Here is a 23,042-nt window from a genome sequence, read left to right as displayed (position 1 = left end):
AACCTACAACAACCCATTGTCTCCTGTGCTATTGTAATACATTATAATATAATGTTATATAATATATTGTATGTTGTTGTTCATTCGTTCAGTCGTTTCCAACTCTTCGTGACCTCATGGACCAGTCCATGCCAGTGCTCCCTGTGGGCCGTCATCACCTCCAGCTCCTTCAATGTCATCCCAGTCACTTCAAGGATCCCATCTATCCACCTTGCTCTTGGTCGGCCCCTCTTCCTTTTTCCATCCATAAGCTTTCCTGGGGTGAAAATTGCTGGAAGAAACATTAACAACCTCAGATATGCAGATGACACCACTCTGATGGCCAAAAGCGAGGAGGAGCTGAGGGGCCTTCTAATCAAGGTGAAAGAAGAAAGCGCAAAAGCCGGGTTGCAGCTAAACGTCAAAAAAACCAAGATTATGGCAACAAGAATGATTGACAACTGGAAAATAGAGGGAGAAAACATGGAGGCCGTGACAGACTTTGTATTTCTAGGTGCAAAGATTACTGCAGACGCAGACTGTGGCCAGGAAATTAGAAGACGCGTACTTCTTGGGAGGAGAGCAATGTCCAGTCTCGATAAAATAGTAAAGAATAGAGACATCACACTGGCAACAAAGATCCGCCTAGTCAAAGCCATGGTATTCCCTGTAGTAACCTACGGATGTGAGAGCTGGACCTTAGGGAAGGCTGAGCGAAAGAAGATCGATGCTTTTGAGCTGTGGTGTTGGAGGAAAGTTCTGAGAGTGCCTTGGACTGCGAGAAGATCCAACCAGTCCATCCTCCAGGAAATAAAGCCCGACTGCTCATTGGAAGGAAGGATACTAGAGACAAAGTTGAAGTACTTTGGCCACATCATGAGGAGACAGCAAAGCCTAGAGAAGACAATTATGCTGGGGAAAGTGGAAGGCAAAAGGAAGAGGGGCCGACCAAGGGCAAGATGGATGGATGGCATCCTTGAAGTGACTGGACTGACCTTGAAGGATCTGGGGGTGGTGACGGCCGACAGGGAGCTCTGGCATGTGCTGGTCCATGAGGTCACGAAGAGTCGGAGACGACTGAACGAATGAACAACAAGCTTTCCTGTCTTCTCATGATGTGGCCAAATACTTCATCTTGGCCTCTAATATCCATCCCTCCAATGAGAAGTCAGGCTTTATTTCCTGAAGTATGGACTGGTTGGATCTTCTTGCAGTCTAAGGCACTCTCAGAATTTTCCTCCAGTTCAAAAGCATCTATCTTCCTTCACTCAGCCTTCCTTATGGTCCAGCTCTCACATCCATAGGTGACTATGGGGAATACCATTGCTTTGACTATGCGGATCTTTGTTGCCAGTGTGATGTCTCTACTCTTCACTATTTTTATTGAGATTGGACATTGCTCTCCTCCCAAGAAGTTTGCAGTTTGCGTCTGCAGTCATCTTTGCACCTAGAAATACAAAGTCTGTCACAGCCTCCACGTTTTCTCCCTCTATTTCCCACTTGTCAATCATTCTTGTTGCCATAATCTTGGGGGTTTTTTTATGTTTAGCTACAACCCAGCTTTTGGCTTTCTTCTTTCATTTTGATTAGAAGGCTCCTCAGCTCCTCCTCACTTTCGGCCATCAAAGTGGTGTCATCTGCATATCCTTCTACGTCCCACCTAGGAGTTTAAGATTTTCTGGAGAGGCCCTGCTCTCGGCCTCACCCTTGTCGCAAATGCGGTTGGTGGAGACGAGGTACAGGGCCTTCTCGGTGGTGGCCCCCCGCCTGTGAAATTAGGTCATCTTCATCCCTCCTCTCCTTTAGAAGGAAATTAAAAATGTGGATGTGGGACCAGGCCTTCAGGTAATCTATGCAGACTTTGATGACGACAATGAAGACAATTGCTATGGAAACAGATTATGGTCAAGTTTAATAGAGTCTACAGAACTCAGCGAGACAACGGCCACCAGACTGGTGTTCCTTTTTTAGTAGATTTTATTGTATTAACTTAGTGTTTTAAGTTAATACAGTAACTTATGTATTTTATTGTGTTTACTTGTAGGCATCAAATATGTACCGTCTGGAAGCTGCCCTGGAAGCCACCCGAAATAAATCAATAAACTCCACATCTGTATGCTTGTCCAATATGCCCTGCCTCATGTACAGAGGAAGAATTGTTGGAGGCTACAGACCAGGGGTCCTCAAACTAAGGCCCGGGGGCCGGATGCGGCCCTCCAAGGTCATTTACCCGGCCCTCGCTCTGGGTCAACCTAAGAATGAATCTACTTGAAAGCACACAATAACAACAATAATCCTATCTCATCAGCCAAAAGCAGACCCACACTTTCCATTGAAATACTAATAAGTTTACATTTGTTAAAATTGTTCTTAATTTTAATTATTGTATTGTTTTTAAATGTTTTTTGCACTACAAATAAGGTATTTGCAGTGAGCATAGGAATTAATTCATTTTTTTAAATTATAATTCGGCCCGCTAACAGTTTAAGGGACTGTGACCTGGCCCTCTGTTTAAAAAGTTTGTGGACCCCTGCTACAGACAATGCCATTGCTTTTGCTCGTTTTTGGTCAAAAGATATTTAGCTGCCTGCTCTCCTTCTATTTTTATCAGTTTTATACTGATTTATGCAATGCTTTTGATATGAAATAAATAAACTTATAGTAATGCAAAAATCGACTTGAGAAATTGCAAGTCACTTCTGATGTGAGAGAACTGGCCGCCTGCAAGGATGTTGCCCAACTCTGGAACTCATTGCCCGGTGAGATTAGGAAGGCCCCCACCTTAGAAATTTTCAAGAGGGATCTCAAAACCTGGCTTTTTCGATGCACTTTTGGAGAGTAGCCATATTATCATACACAGTTGCTCCCCCCAACGGTTTTTGTCCCCAGAGTATATTCCCCACCTGTATGAAGGTCTGTATTTATGACCCCGTTCCTTTATGAGTTTCTCCCCCACAAACAATCTGCTCCATCCCTATCTCATCCTGATTTTAGTATTTTTAGTATCTTAGTTTTTATCTTGCACATGCAGCCCTCTCATTGTTATGTTATGTTATGTTATGTTATTTTACTGTGTATGATTTTATCGTTTTTGTACTCATATGTTGTATGTATTTTACTGTGTTGTTATTGTGTTTTGGTTTTACTTTATTGTAATGTGTTGTTGGGCTTGGCCTCATGTAAGCCGGCCCGAATCCCCATTGGGAGATGGTGGCGGGGTATTAAATAAAGATTGTTGTTGTTATTATTATTATTATTATTATTATTATTATTATTATTATTATTATTAAGGTATGGAGCCCCCAGTGGCGCAGTGGGTTAAACCCCTGTGCTGGCAGGACTGAAGACCGACAGGTCGCAGGTTCAAATCCAGGGAGAGGCGGATGGGCTCCCTCTATCAGCTCCAGCTTCACATGCGAGGACATGAGAGAAGCCTCCCACAAGGATGATAAAAACATCAAATCATCTGGGCGTCCCTTGGGCAACGTCCTTGCAAATGGCCAATTCTCTCACACCAGAAGCGACTTGCAGTTTCTCAAGTCGCTCCTGACATGACAAAAAAAAAAGTATGTCCAGATGTTTTACCATCCTGTGGGAGGTTTCTCTCATGTCCCCACATGAGCTGGAGATGACAGATGGGAGCTCACCCTGCTCTCTGGATTCAAATCACGAACCTTTCAGTCAGCAATCCTACTGGCACAAGAGTTTAACCCATTGCAACACTGGTGGCTCCTTAGCTTTCATTGTGAAATGGCCAGGTTACTCTATCAGCCATGCAAAGAAGGAGAGGTTTGAAAAAGACTGCCATAGGGCATTTAAAATCTTTGAGGAACATTTGAAGTACTTTGGACTGCTCAAGGGTTAAGAGGGAACCAGTTTTCCCTGAGTATGCAGTTTGTTGATTTAAAGCTCTCGGTAAATGATTGTTAGAAATCTGTCATGTGTAACAATATCTTCAGAGATCATGCCACAGGCATTGCTTACACTCAAATGCTGTATATATCTGTTGCCAGTGCCAACTTGATTCCAATTCCCAGACGCACAACAAATTTAACCAGGTACCCATTATGGAAAATGTGGAATATAATAATATATATGAAAACATCGATACAAGGATGTATGAAATTCCAGCTCTGGAAGAAGAAGATAGACAAATTTATGATCATATTAATGAAGACCAGAAGTCTTGTACTACCATGCTTGGCAGCATAGATATGGGATATCAAGAAAGCCCAGAAAACAGCCAAACAAATTCATTGTCCTCTCGGTATGAGTATGATGGGGATGAAGAAAGTGATTCTTCTGAACGAGATACTCCAGAAGACCAGCGAAGGCAGGGAAAGCGAGAACTGCTGAGTCCAAGTCTGTCCGTTGAGCAGATAGAAAGAATGCGATTGGCATTGTCTCCAACTGATTTCTTTCTGAAGAATATCCAGGGTAATATCAAGAATACAATCAGATTTCCTTGCAACAGTAATTCGGAAGAAAACAATAACGCTCAAGAAGTGGCTCATCAGATTTTTGTCTTTGTTAAGGTAAGTGCTAATAATATACAGAATTGGGTGGATCAAATATAGCATACTTTCCCACATGGGATGGGGAGAAGAATATCTGTACTTGAATTTTCAGTGTTCTACAGCTCTCCGTGCAGTCATGCTGGCCACAAGACCTTGGAGGTGTCTACAGATAATGCTGGCTCTTCAGCTTAGAAATGGAGATGAGCACCACCCCCTAGAGTTGAACATGACTAGACATAATGTCAAGGAAAATTTTAACCTTTTTTTTTAAACCAAGGAATAGTTTTCCTGTGGCTTTCCCTGGAAGGCCAAAACCTGTATATTCCTATAGCACATTAATGCAATAAGGAGAGAAGTGACCAGTGGGGGGCCACAGGGTTGTGTCTTGGGTCCAGTGCTATTCAACGTCTTTATCAATGATTTGGACAATGGAATAAAAGGCAAGCTTATCAATTTGCAGATGACACCAAATTGGAATGGATAACAAATGCCCCAGAGGTCAGAATCAGAATCTAAAATGACCTTAACAGATTATAGAGCAGGCTAAAACTAACAAAATGAATTACAACAGGAAGAAATTTATGGTACTACACTTAGGCAATAAAAATGAAATGCACAGAATATAGGATGACTTGAAAACAATGATCATGCCTGAATATGATAGAGGTAGGGTCTTGGCCCCGGTGGCGCAGTGGGTTAAAGCACTGAGCTGCTGAACTTGTTGACCGAAAGGTCGCAGGTTCGATTCTGGGGAGCGGCATGAGCTTCTGCTGTCAGCCCCAGCTTCTGCCAACCTAGCAGTTTGAAAGCATGCAAATGTGAGTAGATCAATAGGTACCGCCCCAGCGGGAAAGTAATGGTGTTCCATGCAGTCATGCCGGCCACATGACCTTGGAGATGTCTATGGACAATGCCGGCTCTTTGACTTAGAAATGGAGATGAGCACCATACACCAGAGTCGGACACGACTGGACTTAATGTCAGGGGGCAACCTTTACCTAAGGTCTTGGCAGTGGATCCATAAATGACTGTGAAGACCTATACATGGGAAAGAAATCCAGGAGTCTTGGCAGAGCACAACCTGAACATGAGTCAAAAGTGTGATTCAGCAGCTACAAAACCCATTGCGATTGTAGGCTGCATCAACAGGAGTATAGTGTGAAAACGGAGGGAAGTCTAGTCCCACTCTGTTCAGACCTCACCTGGAATGGCACTGTGTCCAGTTCTGGGCACCACAATTCAAGAAGTATATTGACAAGCTGGAATGTGTCTAGAGAAGGGCGACCAAAATGATCAAAGATTTGGGTGAGTTTGTTTTCTGCTGCTCTGGATACTAGGACATGGAACAATGGGTTCAAATGGCAAGAAAAAAAGTTCTCACCTAAACATTAGGAAGAACTTTCTAATTGCAAGAACTATTTGGCAGTGGAATATACTGCTGCCTCAGATTGGAGGATTTTAAGCAGAAGCTGGATGGCCATCTGTTTGAAGTGCTTTGTGTGTTTCTGCATGGCAAAATGGGATTGGACTGCACGGACCTTGTGGTTTCCTCCAACTGTGATTCTATGATTCTTTGAGTTCCTTCACATTTAGAGGAAATGGGGTAGAGTGCTATCAGTGCACTGACAAGTCCAATTTGGGTGTCCTAAGTAAAAATGAAGGAGCTGGGGGTGGTGACGGCCGACAGGGAGCTCTGGCGTGGGCTGGTCCATGAGGTCACGAAGAGTCAGAGATGACTGAACGAATGAACAACAACAAAGTAAAAATGCAATGTAAATTACTAGTAAAACAGATGCTATTTATTTATTTACAGTATTTATAGTCCGTCCTTCTCCCCCCAAAGGGAAAACACAGGGCGGATCACAGAACACATATATGGCAAACATTCAATGCTGATTATACAATGACAAGACAGACAATGGATAGAAGTATAGATAGGCTTTTTTCCCATCTTTCAGCATCTTTTGGAGGCTGTGCTCGGTTCTGGCCACAGGGGGTGCTGTCACTCCATCTCCTTGCTGAAGAGCTTTCTTTGTTCGTAAACTTTCCTTCTTTTCTGATTTGCCTAAAATACCTCTCTACTTTAATTTATCTACTCACATTGCTGTTTGAGATCCGCCAGGTGGGTGGGGAGCTGGGCTGAAGGTCAGGAGCTCACCCTGATCCGGCTTCGAACTGTCAACCTTTCGCTTGGCAAGATTTACTGCAGCTACAGTGGGTGATTAACCTGCTGTGCTAAAGATAGAATACTATCTATGTAAACTAATAAATTGCAGGTAAAGGCTTGACACTTCCCTTTCCATAGTAATTAAAGGAAGTAACAAGACGTGAGAGATTTTTCTGTGCTTTTACCAGTTGTGTAGGGAAAGAATTTCATTAAGAGCTACCGGATGAAAAAGCTTCACCCAATTCAAATCCCTTCTCCCGTTTTCAATATTGGTGCATTGCCTTGTATCATGTTTGATTATAATAGTGAAATATGAACTGTTGTGTGAATTGAATGTAAGGTCTTCTAAATTTAATAAAGCTTCTTGTTAAACTCATCCAGTTTTACCTTGCAGATAATTGCAGTCATGGCATGTATGTCACATCTTGATTTTATGATTTTGTATCATATAAGTTACCTTTTGATAGCTAACGAGAGGGCTAAGGACAATAGTAAAAAAGAAATAATAATCGTGGAATGCTAGGACTCAGGTGCACAATTCCACCCTCTAATGCACCTTAGCATTTTTATCTACAGTTCATGGCTGTTATGGGCTCTTTATCTTATTGATTATTTTATCTGTGATGACTGGCAATTTGTTTAATTGCTTTCTGAGTTAGTATACAGTAGGCACTTGGCATCCACTGGGGTTTAGTTCCAGGACCCCCTGTGGATGTCAAAATCACATTGTATGCAACGGTGTAAAAAAAAAAATGGCAAAATCAAGATTTGTTTTCTGTTGTTTTTTTTTTAATTTCAAACTGTGAATACAGAATCGAGGATTGTGGAGGACTGATTGTATTGAAAATTACATTTGCCACACACCCTCGCTACAGTCAGAACTGATAAGAGCATAATATAACTTTGCCACACAATCCTATGCATATTTACTTCTATGTATGACCCTCTGTCCCCGGTGGCTCAGCGGGTTAAACCACTGAGGTGCTGAACTTGCTGACTAAAAGGTCGGCGGTTCAGATCCGGGGAGCAGGGTGAGCTCCTGCTGTTAACCCCAGCATCTACCAACCTAGCAGTTCAAAAACATGCAAATATGAGTAGATCAATAAGTATCGCTCGGCGGGAAGGTAATGGCGCTCCATGCAGTCATGCTGGCCACATGACCTTGGAGGCATCTATGGACAACACCAGTTCTTAGGCTTAGTAATGGAGATGAATGCCACCCTCCAGAGTTGGACGCTAGATTTAATGTCTGGGGAAACCTTTACCTTTGCCTTCTATGACCCCCCCCCACCCCGTAAGGGCTGTGGTGGCTGTAGAACTTGCTGACTGGAAGGTCAGTGGTTCGAATCCATGGACAGGGTGAGCTCCTGTTGTTAGCTCCAGCTTCAGTCAACCTAGCAGTTTGAAAACATGCAAATGTAAGTAGCTCAATAGGTACTGCTTGGCGGGAAGGTAGCAACGCTCCATGCAGTCATGCCGGTCAGATTACCTAGAAGGCATCTACGGACAATGCTGGCTCTTCGGCTTAGAAATGGAGATGAGCACCACCTTGCAGGATCGGACTTGATTAGACTTCATGTCAAGGGGAAACCTTTACTTTTACTTATGACCTTCTGGATTCTATGGGTCTTTCTCCTACATATCCTTCCCTGGTATTAAATTTTAAGTGAAGTGAATGGGACATATTTCAGAATACCATGCATAGGATGATACTGTAAGATACTTGAACTTAATTGTTTTTATATTTATATTTTAATGCACGTACATTGTTTTAATTTGCGTTGTCTCATATTTCATATTAGCTGCCTTGAGTCTTTCTCGGGAGAATAACTAAGTAAGTAAGTAAATAAATAAACAAACACACAAGCCAGTCTGAATGCCTTTGCTGCTATTGGTTTCAGTAGTTTAGACTGAACCCTAATATAATCTTGTGCTTGGTTACACCTGTTTATTGTGCAGACCATGATAAAGAAAGTACAAAGCTCATAGTTTGTGGGTGTCTGTGACAAGTCTGTGCTTGCTGGAAGTAAACAAAGGTTATCATAGAGAGTACTTTATACACAAAATGAAGTCACTGCCTTTATTTGTGGGTCAGAACTCAAATTCTTTTTCATCATTTTAATGTTTTAAATACATAATGAAAATAAAAAGAACATTGTTATTATGTAAATTATGTAAATTTCAGTCACAAAATTGTGTCTTAAGAGAGCTTGTTGTCAGTAAGAATCAGGCATTTCCTACTCAACTGTGAAGATTGAAAGTGTAATGTAATACTCTAGCCCACTTCTTATAAGTAAGTTATGTATTTGAATAATCGTGATTCAGACACCCAGTGTGGTATAGTAATATGAGTATTGTGCTGTAATTCTGGAGACAAGGGTTTAAATCCTTGTTCGCCCATAGAAAAGAGCCTCTGAAATCAGCTCCACCTTTTTTCTGTTTCTGCCTTTGTTTTTAAATGGTAATTGAAATGTGCACCTCTGCTATATGCAACCATTTTCTTAAATCAGCACACAACAACTGTGTTTCACTTCTCTAATTGATTATTCCAAAATACATTTATTTATTTACTATATTTATACCTCACCCTTTTCACCCTGAAAGGGACTCAGAGCAGCTTACAAATTGGCAATAATTCAATGCAGTATTAAAAAACATGTAAAAAACAATAAACATATATATCAAACCATAAAAGTTAAGAAAAACATATATGCATTAAAAACCAATTGTTAAGCCCACACAAATCCAAAGTCATAGTCCAGGAGCTATTCCAATCATGATTGTACTTATTTCATATCCATTTATTGCAATGAATTACCCTGCAAAGGTCTGGTCCCACAGCCAAGTTTTTAATTTCTTTCTAAACATCAGGAGGGAGGGAGCTGATCTGATTTCGCTAGGGAGCTGATCTGGTTCAACAAGGCGCTGGCAATGATGAAGCGAAGGAATAGGGGACTAGAATACGTGTGGCATTCAAAGCTTAGCGAATCAAACCAAACATGGCTGCTGCCTATCTAAGGGCATACACTGTGACAATAAAAGCTGCACAGAAATCTTTCTTTGTGGCTAGTTTTGCATCCACAAGGAACCATCCGGCGGAACTATTTCGAGTAGTCAGAGGGCTGTTGAATCCCGTCTCTCAAGATGGGATCCCTGACAACTCGGCAGCCCGCTATAAAGCATTTGCTCAGTCGCTCTGATCCATCGCTGAGCCTGGAACCCCAGCTTTCGGCAGTGGCCAGGGGAGCTTTTGCACTATTAAAACTTGTGCACCAGCTGTGCCCATATCTTGGGAAGTCTGACTTGGCCATGGTGGTCCATGCTCTTGTTACATTTTGAATAGATTACTCCCTCCCCAGTGAAATAGGTCTGCCCCCTCCATCCTGGCCTTTCATAAAAAACTTAAAACCTGGTTATGGAATCAAGCATTTGAGAAGTAGATGTAGCAACTGGGTAGAGAATGTTTTAAGTGACCACAATGGATTGATCTGAACCGGTGGACTGTTTTAAATTGAATGTTTATAATTGTTTAATTGCTGTTTTAATTATAACATTGTATTTTAATGTATTGTTTGGCATCTAATGGTTGCCTGTTGTAAGCCGTCCTGAGTCCCTCTTCAGAGGTGAGAAGGACAGGATATAAATACTTGAAATAAATAAAAATAAATACTTGAAATAAATAAAAATAAATAAATTTCACCACCACTGAGAAGGCTCTCTGAATGTAGGTGAACTACAACTCCAAAACTCAAGGTCAATGCCCACCAAACCCTTCCGGTATTTTCTGTTGCTTATGGGAGTTCTGTGTGCCAAGTTTGGTTCAATTCCATCATTGGTAGCGTTCAGAATACTCTTTGATTGTAGGTTAACTATAAATCCCAGCAACTACAACTCCCAAATAACAAAATCAATCCTCCCCCTCCCCACTCTACTGGAATTCAAATTTGGGCGTATCGGGTCTTCTATCAAATTTGGTCCAGTGAATGAAAATACATCCTGCATATCAGATATTGACATTACAATTCATAACCGTTATGGAGTAGCAATGAAAATAATGTTATGGTTGGGGGGGTCACCACAATATGAGGAACTGGAATAAGGGGTCATGGAAGTACGAAGGCTGAGAAACACTAGTGTAATTAGTGCAAATAATTGAAATTATTTTTCTTTTGTTGAAATGCCATTATGGCATGATGCTTATTCCCCACTATTTGTGTGGCTGTTTCATGTGCCAAATTAATTCACCCACATTGTATATGAATTTCGTATAGTGCAGTGTTTCTCAAACCTGGGGGTCGGGACCCTGGGGGGGGGGGGGGTCGTGAGGGGGTGTCAGAGGGGTCCCCGAAGACCATCAGAATATACAATATTTTCTGTTGATCTTGGGGGTTCTGTGTGGGAAGTCTGGTTCAATTCCTTCATTGGTGGGGTTCAGAATGCTCTTTGATTGTAGGTGAACTATAAATCCCAGTAACTACAACTCCCAATGTCAAGGTCTATTTTCCCCAAACTCCACCAGAGTCCACATTTGGACATAGTGAGTGTTCGTGCCAAGTTTGGTCCAGATTGATCATTGTTTGAGTCCACAGTGCTCTCTGGATTTAGGAGAACTACAACTCCCAAACTCAAGGTCAATGCCCACCAAGCCATTCTAGCATTTTCTGTTGGTCGTGGGATTTCTGTGTAGCCAGGTCTGATTCAATTCCATCGTTGGTGGAGTTCAGAAAGCTCTCTGATTGTAGGCGAACTATAAATCCCAGCAACTACAACTCCCAAATGACAACATCAATCTCCTCCAACCCCACCAGTATTCAAATTTGGGCGTATCGGGTATTTGGGCCAAATTTGGTCCAGTGAATGAAAATCCATCCTGCATAGCAGGTATTTACATTACGATTCAGAACCATATCAAAATTACAGTTAAGAAGAAGCAACAAAAATAATGTTATGGTTGGGGGTCATCACAACATAAGGGACTGTATTAAGGGTTCGTGACATTAGGTAGGTTAAGAACCACTGGTATAGTGGGTTTCTTATGTTGGTCATGTCTTGAGTGTAGAATTGTATGGTTAAATATCCAACTGTTTGGAGATTAGTATAAAAAATCAAACTGATCAGAATAAATATTTTTGAAACAACTCTGTTGCATAATTCATTAAAAATTGCCTTGAAACTCTCTGCAAATACAATAACAAACTAATTACACTGGCAAACTTAGTGGAAACTTTAGCACAGAAGTATCAAGGTGTGGCATTAAAAATGAATAAGAGTAGATCTCTAAGGAAAACAAGTGAGTGATACAAGGTCAGCAGGCAGGATATTATTCATTTATAGACAGTAGGTAGCACGATGCCAGGTAAACCGTAGCCCAGGGAAAGGTTAGAGGTCAATAACAAAAAATACCTCAACAATTTCTACGTCAGAGGGAAAATACTTTAAAATGTTTTAAGTTATATTTTTAGAAAGATATTTTGAATCTCAAGTAAAGTTTCATAAACAGAAAGGATTTAGTGGAGACAGGTATCTGAATTTGAAGTCAAGGTATCTAGAAAAGTACTGGCTACTCAGCTGTGGAAATAAGGTTAGAAGCAATCCTTTATCTAATTGGATAGAATATATATTCATCTATATAAATAAAAAAATGTAATGTTCATTTGTGGGATTAGCATAACTCAAAATCCACTGGACGAATTGACACCAAATTTGGACACAACATGCCTATTAGGCCAACGAATGACCATCACTAAAAAAAAATGATTTTGTTATTTGGGAGTTGTAGTTGCTGGGATTTATAGTTCACCTACAATCAAAGAGCATTCTGAACTTCTTCTGAAGAAAGAAATGACGAGGAATCCTTTGGTGCTCTTTTGGTGTGACTTTTTTCCCATGTATTGTTGAAGGCTTTCATGGCTGGAATCACTAGGTTCTTGTGGGTTTTTTCGGGCTATAGAGCCATGTTCTAGAGGCATTTCTCCTGACGTTTCGCCTGCATCTATGGCAAGCATCCTCAGAGGTAGAGGTCTACCTCTGAGGATGCTTGCCATAGATGCAGGCGAAACGTCAGGAGAAATGCCTCTAGAACATGGCTCTATAGCCCGAAAAAACCCACAAGAACCTAGTTTTTTCCCATGGTATATGTGTTATGGTGGAACTCCTGAGATGTGAATACTATGTGGATGTTTAGAAAAGGGATTATGTATAGTTGTCAAGAAAGGAAAGGGAAGGGGGGGGGGGGGAGGGAGAAAAAAAGAAAAGAAAAGAAAAGGGAAAGAATTTTTAAAAAAATGAAATATGTAATACTATGTGGACAAGCTGGAATGCTATAAAATAGAAAAAAGTGATTCCCGGAAAAATTAAATATGTTGGCATAATGCTAATGAAACATTCGATTATGATTTTGTACATCTTTCAATTTACGCAAATTGGATTTTTGCAATTGTCCATGCCTGTGTATGTAAAATAGTCAGAAAGCTCTAGTCATAAGAGAGTACTTTGTTGCCTGCTCCCATTCTTGTTTTTTTTAAATTGATGTAATATCAAGATGTATTTGGACATACTCTGAAACCGTCTTGATCATGAAGATATATTTCTTGCCTTGTAAGGAATCTCCAAAAAAATAAATTGGCATTTTTATTCTTTTTTATTTATTTATTTTGCATATGATATATGGGGGGCGGGGGGAGTAGCTGATGGCACTATTGCTGTTAGCTAGATGGAAACAGTTCTAGTTAGGAATAGTTTGCATGAATTTTCCTTTAAAAGTGACTTAAACCCGAGTGAATGGTATAATATGTTATACTTACTTTGTACAAGTTGCCGTCTACATACAGATCTAGACATGTTTCATTATTTCTGAACGTATATTTTCTGATTATATATGAGATTGTGTCAAATATTTAAATAAAAAATATTAAAGATAGAAAAAAAAGGAAAAAAGAGCATTCAAAACTCCATCAATGATGGAACTGAATCAAACATGGCACACAGGCCTCCCCTGACCAACAGAAAACACTAGAAGGGTTTGGTGGGCATTGACCTTGAGTTTGGGAGTTGTAGTTCACCCACATCCAGAGAGCACTGTGGACTCAAACAATGATGGATCTGGACCAAACTTGGCACGAATATTCCATATGCCCAAATATGAACATGGAATTTGGGGAAAATAGACATTGACATTTGGGAGTTGTCGTTACTGGGATTTGTAGTTCACCTACAATCAAAGAGCATTCTGAACTCCACGAACGACAGCATTGGGCCAAACTTCCCACCCAGAACCCCCATGACCAACACAAAATACTTAAGGCCATCCAGTCCAACTCCCTTCACCAGGTCAAGAAAGCGTAATCAAAGCCCTCCTGACAAAGAGCCATCCAGTCATAGATATTGATAGATAGATAGATATGATTCACATACACACACAGATATAGTACCATAGATTTGAAAGGGATTCCTAAAGGAAGACAATTATATGTTGCATGTTCCAGAGTAGGCAAACCAGACACTCTCCACATCAACACTGACAAAGAAACAACAAGAAATATGTTTACCCACAAGCATAAAGAAATTACATATATTAGAAACCGAAACTTTCTCATTATTTTATTTTCCAGATCACCAGACTGGGCCACAGCAATGTGTAGCAGGGGATGGCTAGTGTGAATATATAATGCAATACATTTAAAATCCTAAAAATAAAACCTGCAACAAAACATTAGTGAAGAATATATCTGTTCACACTTCTAGCTCGCTAGTCTTGCTTTTTTCTCCAGTCTCCCTCTGCTTTTCCCAAATCTGCCCCTTCCCAGAAGTCTTCCATGTTTTATAGTTTCCATGATCTATCTGTGGACTCAATTCAGATCTCTCCATGAGGAGGGACTACCCTGTCTTTCTAGGACAATCCTACCTGCAATCAGTTTAGATTAGAGGGTTTCTGCTGAGCTACTTGGAGCATGAGCATTAAAACAGTAAAATAAATCGACCTCACTACCTCTGAGGATGCTTGCCATAGATGCAGGTGAAACGTCAGGAGAAAATGCCTCTAGAACATGGCCATATAGCCTGAAAAAACCTACAACAACCCAGTGATTCTGGCCATGAAAGCCTTCGACAATACATTAAATCAACTTTCTCCCTCTGGAAAATTTCTTTACTTGGGTCTTTCTGCATTGGTCTGCCTTGGATTTTTTGTCCCTTGCTGTATTCCATCATGCCTTCCCACAACTGAAACAAGGTTTGTTTATCAGACAAATAGGGAGCCCTAGGACTCCAGTTTTCACCATACGGTCCAACTGTCCAATATCCCTTCCTTAGTCATAATAGGCTGCCCTCCTCAAGATAAAATAAGCAGTGGACGCTCTCCTTTCTCCAAGCTCAGCCACTCTCCTTTCAGAATGCCAGAACTTCTCAGTCTGAAGGTACAGACAGTCACTGAGTTACAAACATTCGACTTACAAACAGCTCCTAGTTAAGAACAGGGGAGAGACAACAAGAAGCGAATGAAATCTATCCACCAGAAGGGAAATTCATTACTGGAAGAGTTCTCATGGGAAACGGGGTCTCAACTGAAGCTTTCTCACTGATCCTTGTTTCCACAACAAGCCAAAGTTTGTTTTCAAAATCCATTTATCACAGGGATAGAAAATGAGGTGAAATCTTTTGAACAGGGGCTCAGAAAAGCAAAACAAAACACCACAGGGGTGTTACACCTTCTCTATGCTATCCAAATATAACCACCTTCAAATGTACCTGTTCTAGTTTACACACAAATTCAAATTACATACAAATGCAACTTATTCAGCCTATTTTGTTTGTAACAAGGACTCCCTATACTTCCCTTTTGTTGTGGGGGGGGGGGGAGCAGGTAGGGAGCAACAGAAACACGATGTTTTTGCTCGTAGAATAATAGAATCTTTATAGCTGAAAGGGATTGCAAGGGCTATCCCCAAAGATCTTAGACAGGCCCCAACACTGGCAGTCTTCAGAAAGAACCTGAAGACCTGGCTCTTCCGATGTGCCTTCCCAGATTAGAAAATCTCCACTGCCAAGTCCCATAAGCACTTTACTAGAACCAATGATTGCTGCACACCGCACACCGCACTTGCCCTAGAAGCCTCATATATACCACCTGTCACATCAGCACTTTTAATCCTTGTACCCATTACACTGGCCCGGCCCAGTTTTATTCTGCTTTAGTGTATTGTTTATTGCCTGTTGTTCTTTTTGCTTTATTTTGCTTAGATTGTATTGTTGTGTTGTTGTTGAGGCCTTGGCCTGTGTAAGCCGCATCGAGTCCTTCGGGAGATGCTAGCGGGGTACAAATAAAGTTTAATAATAATAATAATAATAATAATAATAATAATAATATCTAGTCAACTCCTTTGCCAAGCAAGAAAACATAATTAATTCGCTCTGGAGAGATATCCATCAAAATTTTGTTTAAAGATATCAAAAGATCAATAATCTATCTTACAAGGAAGTCTTTTAAACAGCAATTACAGTAGAGAAGCTCTTTCTAACGTTCAAGTGGAATATCTTCTAATTTTTTCTGTTAGTTCATGTTCTTGTCTGAAGGGCAACAGAAAACAAACTCTCTTCATTTCCTACATGACATCTCTCCTGGTATTTAATGCAGTTTCAAACTGTATTATATAGTCAATGTAGGCTCATATACTATTGTTTAACTGCATTATATTAGTCTACATATATTATAGGTGGGGGGCTTAGTGTTTTTGATACGGTTCCATTATCCAGGCAGGGCCACAAGGGGGTGCTAGAGAAAGAAGTATAGTCTATTTTATTGGGGGGGGGGGGTACTTTTAAAAGGAAAACTCCCTCATTTTCACTGGTTATTCCCCTCCCTACTTCCGAACTAGGGTTTCCACGAGGGCGACATGATGAATAACAGGAAAACAGGGGGAAATGGTTTTACTCCTTCAACCCACCCTCCAGCCCCATAAAATGGATTATCCTTCTCTCACTAGCATCCCCTTGTGGCCTCCGCCCAGATAATGAAACAGTACTGTCTTGTCTTCTCCAGGCTAACTATACCCAGTTCCCCAAATAATTTCTCATACAGCTGGGCTTCCAGACCTTGGACACTGCCTGGTTGACTGTGGGGAAAGGGGGAAAGGGAGAGGTGAAATTCAGACCCACCCTGATTGCATTGGAAGTGGAAAGGCTTGCTTCAATAGCCTCTTCTGCCTCTCATGCTCTCTTCCTTGATTGCGACAGGAGTATTGATCTGAGAAGAGGTAAGAGTCTCTCAACAGAGGTCAATTTTTCCCCATAAGAAGGGAAGGAAATGCAAGTTTGAGACTAGTTTTGCCAACTAAGAGCAGTTTGGAAATGGGAGATTTGCTTGGAATCGCTCTCTCTCTTCCTGTCTCTGTTTCTCTATACTTAACAGTGGTGCAGTGGGTTAAACCGCTGAGCTGCTGAACTTGCTGATCAAAAGATGGCAGATTTGAATCCGGGGAGCTACGTGAGCTCCAGCTGTTAACCCTAGCTTCTGCCAACCTAGAAGTTCAAAAACATGCAAATGTGAGTAGATCAATAGGTACCGCCTTGGCGGGAAGGTAACGGAACTCCTTGCAGTCATTTTGGCCATATGACCTTGCAGGTGTCTACGGACAATGCCGGTTCTTCAGCTTAGAAATGGAGATGAGCACCAACCTCCAAAGTTGGACATGACTGGACTTAATGTCAGAGGAAAAACTTTACTTTTTTACCTGCCTTTCATTTCATTCCATTGGGAGCCCCCGCTGGCGCAGTGGGTTAAACTCCTGTGCTGGCAGGACCAAAGTGTGACAGGTCACAGGTTCAAATCCGGGGAGAGCGCAGATGAGCTCCCTCTTTCAGCTCCAGCTCCTCATGCAGGGACATGAGAAAAGCCTCCCACAAGGATGATAAAACATCAAAACATCCGGGCGTCCCCTGGGCAATGTCCTTGTAGACGGCCAATTCTCTCACACCAGAAGCGACTTGCAGTTTCTCAAGTCGCTCCTGACACGACAAAAAAAAATAAAAATTCATTCCACCCAATTTCACTCTTGAAAAGAAAATGAAGTAATTTGCTTTGGATCAATTCAGCCAATGGGCTATTTTGTTTTCTTTTGTGGACATAGAGGGGCAAAAGTAGCCAATGTGAACATTAAATCTCTCCCTTCTGAGATGGCTTTGGACCAGGAGGATGCTGCTGCCAGTCAGCCTTGCTCTGATGACTGGTAATGAGGGAGAGCCTAGAGTGTTGGTGCCACCTACTGACCATGGTGCCAGAGTGCAGTCTGCCAATTTCTGGGAATCACTGCAGATTTTACACCAGAGCAATACAGTGTATTAGCACAGCTTGACGGGCAGATGTAAGACAGAGAACTACACAACCATGACTTTACTCCCCCCACCAAATATGAGTGAATGAAATTAAGAAATGGGAGCTGCATAAGGTCCTGAAAAAGAGCCAAATAGTCCTCTCCGGTTGCCCGATGTCAAAAGAGTGCCAGTCACTGCTTTCTGGACTTGACACAGTATTGCCAGCAGGGCAGAAGAGAGTCCACTGAGCAACCAGCAAGATATGACAGACTCTGGGTGACATTCCAAAGCTATGAACAGTCAAAAAGGTGGAAACTGAGGGAATAGTCATGAATATCACATAGAAAGAGAATACATTGGGGGACGTGAAGAAGCAGCTCCTTGAAGCCAGGCGGACTGCTGATCTGCTTTTGGTCTGCTCAGAAGCTTGCACTTGAGGCCCTTTCTCTATGCCCAACTCCCCTGGCTCACCACTATCCAGCAGGATGATACAGTCTGTAGGTGGCACCAGGCAGAATCAGGTGTTACACAATACGGCAGAATTGCAACAAGGGCTCTCACAATAACATAGACAACCACAATGAAGATTCTGAAGTCATCCAGTGAGCCAGCAGCAGCCCATCCCTAACTGCTGAGATGTCAATGGGACATGAGGAGCAAGGCAGTGGTCCGTTGGCAGTGGCAGCATCTAAGAGCCAGACACAAAGGAGAGCAGCCTCAAACACCAGAAAGTATTGCTTCAGTATTGCTTCTTTGTGATCGCATCTTCCCCTACAAACCAGCATGAGCCCTAAGATCATCTGGGGAGGTGCTTCTCTCACTTCCACCTCTGTCTCAAGCACGGTTGATGGGGATGGGGGAGAGGGCCTTCTTGGTGGTGGCCCCCCAGCTCTGGAACTCTCTAACTAGGGAGATCAGACTGGCACCTAACCTGTCCATCTTCCACAAGAACCTAAAAACATGAATGTTTCGCTGTGCCTTTGGCTAGGCAGTTCCAAAGAATTGGCCAATGTTACCTAAGTTTCCGGTACTTTAGCATCGCTCTCCGCTCTATAATTCTGACATTTTAATGCCCAAGAACATTATTCTCACAGCCCTGCCTTATTGAATTTTGCACTTCCCCATAGCTCTAAGAATTTTGCACAAACTCAGAGCCCTCTGAACTCTGTATTTTATTGCTCAGAGTGATACTGTTTTATGATGTTATGTTTTTATTGTGATATGTTCTTATTTTCTTTTGTTTTGATTAATGGTTTTAACTCTGTGTTCTTTGGGCTTGTCCCTTTGTAAGCCGTCCCGAGTCACCTTGGGAGATGGAGGCAGGGTATAAAAATAAAGTTGTTGTTGGTTGTTGGTTGTTGTTGTTGTTGTTGTTGTTAAGTATCACAGCAGATACCACCTTTTGCCACAATGCTGCAGGAACCTGATAGAAGTTTTCCACTCCAGAAGGAACAACTAGTCCAGCCAAATTGTAGTTCTAGAAAGAGCAGAAAGTTTCATGGGAGATTGCAAAGGAAGAAACCCAGTCTTTTTCAGCAAGAAGGTGGTCCAGGTTTAAAATAGACAGAGACTGGGCAGAACTAGAGACTTAGCTGAAAGATTATGAGAAGGACTGCCAATCTAAACAACAAGTGCTTGGTTATACGAAGTACAAGACTTTGTCTAGCTGTTATTTATGAGTCCTTTAAAAAACAGCCTAAGACATATTCAGCTGAAGTTAGAGGAAACATGCACCCTAATGTGGCTAGCTGAACATTTCTATTCTCCTCTCAACACAGATGGTGTTTTGGCTCTTGGTCACAAGAAGTTAGGAGTCCAGAGTCTTTGACCAGCTTGAGACCTAGGACCTCTTCACGTGGGCTAAAAATCAGCAGCAGTGGTAACACGTTTTTCTACTTTTGCCACGGAGCGTGCCAGCTCCAATCACACACTGGAGAAGTACTTCCAGGACAGCTTTGTGGTCAAAGTGCCAAAAAAACCCTGTTGCCACCAAAAAAAAAAAAAGCCGGTGGGAAGCTTTCCATAGAGAAAGATGGGTTGAGCTGGTTTACTGTGGCTTCCCTCTGTGTGATGAGATAGTGGGGAAGCCGGGATGGTGTTGGGGCACGGTCCCAAGTTTCCCTAGGGGAAAGGAGAGCAGGCAGTATGACCACACGTTTCCATCAGTCCACAAGTCTAGGTCTCTTTGACTTTGCATTGAAGCACTACACATTTTTATAACATCTCATCTGGAAGCATCTGGAAGCTTTCACACTTCCTTCCAAATTGGTCATCCTCACTGGGCAATTTTGTCTTGTAATCCTCCATGATGCAGACATAACTTAAAAACAGCATATATTAAACCTCTGTTAACCTGAAGAAGACTTTGCTTTTCCACCTTGTAAAACCCAGGTAGCTTCATTCTGAGAACCTGTGCCTCTTTAGACCAATCTGGAAGAGTTCATGGTGAGCCTTTGACTTTACTATTATCCTATTTAATGAGATGCGAAGAGTTTGAGCCTTGGCAACAATCATGTTTAGAAAATAAGGGTTAAGTGTCATGGCAAAGTTCTTAGCAAAAGGTCCTTGATTTGACTAAGGTTCACTCTTTTCCATAGTTTTGCATATCCTATTCCACATGGGTTGTACTATCCTGTTAATTTTCCATGCCAATCCATATGTTATGGGAGCTGTCGTTTAATAATGTCTGGGGTCTCAAACTGGGTAAAACTAAAGAGCATTGATCACTATGTAAAAAGATTATAGATAGCTCTGCATTCACAGATTCTTTTTCTACGGATTTAATGACCCCTTGAAGGCAACCATAATGCTGATGTAGATGAAAATAAGTTTGATACACTTGTTTATGTTATAACAAGATGAAACTCTATTTGACTTGGAAGTGTTCATGGGAGTCAATCTTAGCAATCCACAAAACTCTTCATAGATTTTGCAAGCATCATGTTCTTCAGAGTAAGACTCACTTTTGTCCAACACTTAGAAGATTACACACCCTAATTCTCAAAACGGCAAGGCTAGAACTTCCAAATGATGGCAACTGGAATTATTATATGCAGTGGTTGTTGCAAGAAGGAGAGGTAATAATGTGCAATAATTGCATTGTTCATCAAATGAGCTGGGAGGTCTTCACCACACCAGTGAAAATTGTTTGCTCCGACAGTTTGTGGTGAAGCTTAATTAGGCAAAAGGAAGTGATCCCCAAGGTGAACTCATTTCACTTGAACTGCACACTAAGGGTAATTTCTTTCAACAGAGCTTGGGAATCTTGTATCAACAAGACATGGGAATATGGTGAGCTTTTCATGAAGCGAGCAGATAGCAGAATAATAAAATTGAATGCACTTTGGAGGAGGTCCTCAAGTCCAGTGCTAGTCGCCTGGACTGGTGATGATCCCTGGTGAATTTCCAGTAAAGATGGAAAGAAAAAGGAAAGGAAAGAATTATAGCCATTGGCCATATCTATACAAATATGATGGCAGTCCAGACAGTTAGGAAGAAAATTATTGTTCCTCTCTTCTGGGCAAGTAGCCCAACCCTTGTCTGAAGGAAGACCCCAAGACAAGCCTAGAGCTTTGTAAACCGGCCAATAAGTTGAATCGGATTTCAGTATAAAACTGATCCTTGTATCCAATATCTGCCTTCATAAATCCTTATTTTCCTAGTAATCCTATTCTCCAAATACTAGTAAAATAGTCTGCATCATAAAATTACAGAGAATGCAAAAAAATGAGCTTTTGCCTTGCCTGAGACTTTGGTATTTGTGTCTTTGATAGGATAAGGTGGCTAGCTTCATGCAGCTCAGAAGTCACTGTCTAAATACTTCTGATATAAGTTCCAGAGGTTAATGTGGTTGTTGGGTAGGTGTTGTTCCTTTTTGAGAAGCTGGGCCATTATGCAGTTGTGTGCTTAGCCTCATCCTCACCTTCTCAGGATCCAACTTTGCTGTGACATGCTGCTTCATTCAAGCCTATGAAACTTGATCATACCTTAAGGATGCCACACAATGAAGATTTCCTGCACAGAATGTGATGACTCAATTTCTAGAGCGGCCGTCCTGTTTTATTAATGGGTTGGCATGATCATATTCAGTTGTATTCTCCCTAAAGAGAAAACTATAATGACTCTTCCTATGAAAGCCTTGCAGAGATAGCCCTAATATTCATTTATATGGTGTAATTCTAAACCACTAATTCTGAAATGATAAATTAACAAACTGGGCATTCTAAGTAGCTATAATGTTATAGTAAGAAGAGATTGCACTAATATTTGATTCCTTGTAGTTTATTATTAAAGATTTAATCAAACCGATTACTGCGATAATATAGTTGTAACAAAAGCTGTTTTGCTGATATTGTTCTACGTCAGTTCTTGGGACGCTTTACAACCACTTGCATTGTTTAAGTTTGGGAATAGCTGTGATTCAATCTGGGTTGAAATCCATATTAGACCAAATGCAATCAGATACCCATTTTTACCAGCTAAAAATTGGCAGATTGCTAACCCAGTGTTTCTCAAGCTGTGGGTCGGGACTCCTGGGAGGGTCATGAGGTGTCAGAGGGGTCACCAAAGTCCATAGTATTTTTGTTGGTCACGGGGGTTCTATGTGGGAAATTTGGTCCAATTCTATCATTGGTGGGGTTCCGAATGCTCTTTGATTGCAGGTGAACTATAAATCCTAGTTCACCTACAACTCCCAAATGTCAAGGTCTATTTTCCCCAAATTCTACCAGTGTTCAAATTTGGTAAAATCTGAGTATTTGTGCCAAGTTTGGTCCAGATCTATCATTGAACCACAGAACTACAACTCCAAAACTCAAGGTCAGTGCCCACCAAACCCTTCCAGTATTTTCTGTTGGTCATGGGAGTCCTGTGTGCCAAGTTTGGTTCAATTCCATCATTGGTGGAGTTCAAAATGCTCTTTGATTGTAGGTTAACTATAAATCCCAGCAACTACAACTCCCAAATGACAAAATTAATCTCCCGCCAACCCCACCAGTATCCAAATTAAGACATTTTGGGTATTTGTGCCAAATATAGTCCACTGAATGAACATATATCCTGCATATCAGGTA

General features: G+C 41.4%; 1 protein-coding gene across 1 annotated transcript in view; it reads left to right on the top strand.

Moving 5' to 3' along the window:
* Window positions 1–4,169: 4,169 nt before the first annotated feature.
* CLIC5 (chloride intracellular channel 5) overlaps window positions 4,170–23,042 on the top strand; it is an 83,802-nt gene continuing 64,929 nt past the window's right edge. The window contains exon 1 of the mRNA XM_060785363.2: window positions 4,170–4,514. Within this exon, the coding sequence (XP_060641346.2) occupies window positions 4,176–4,514 (339 nt within the window). The 5' untranslated portion in view covers window positions 4,170–4,175. The remainder of the gene's footprint in view (window positions 4,515–23,042) is intronic.

This window comes from Anolis sagrei, chromosome 1, assembly GCF_037176765.1.
Source record: "Anolis sagrei isolate rAnoSag1 chromosome 1, rAnoSag1.mat, whole genome shotgun sequence".
Classification (NCBI taxonomy): Eukaryota; Metazoa; Chordata; class Lepidosauria; order Squamata; family Dactyloidae; genus Anolis; species Anolis sagrei.
Note: the sequence above shows the minus strand (reverse complement) of the source record. Positions and strands in the feature narration are given on the sequence as shown.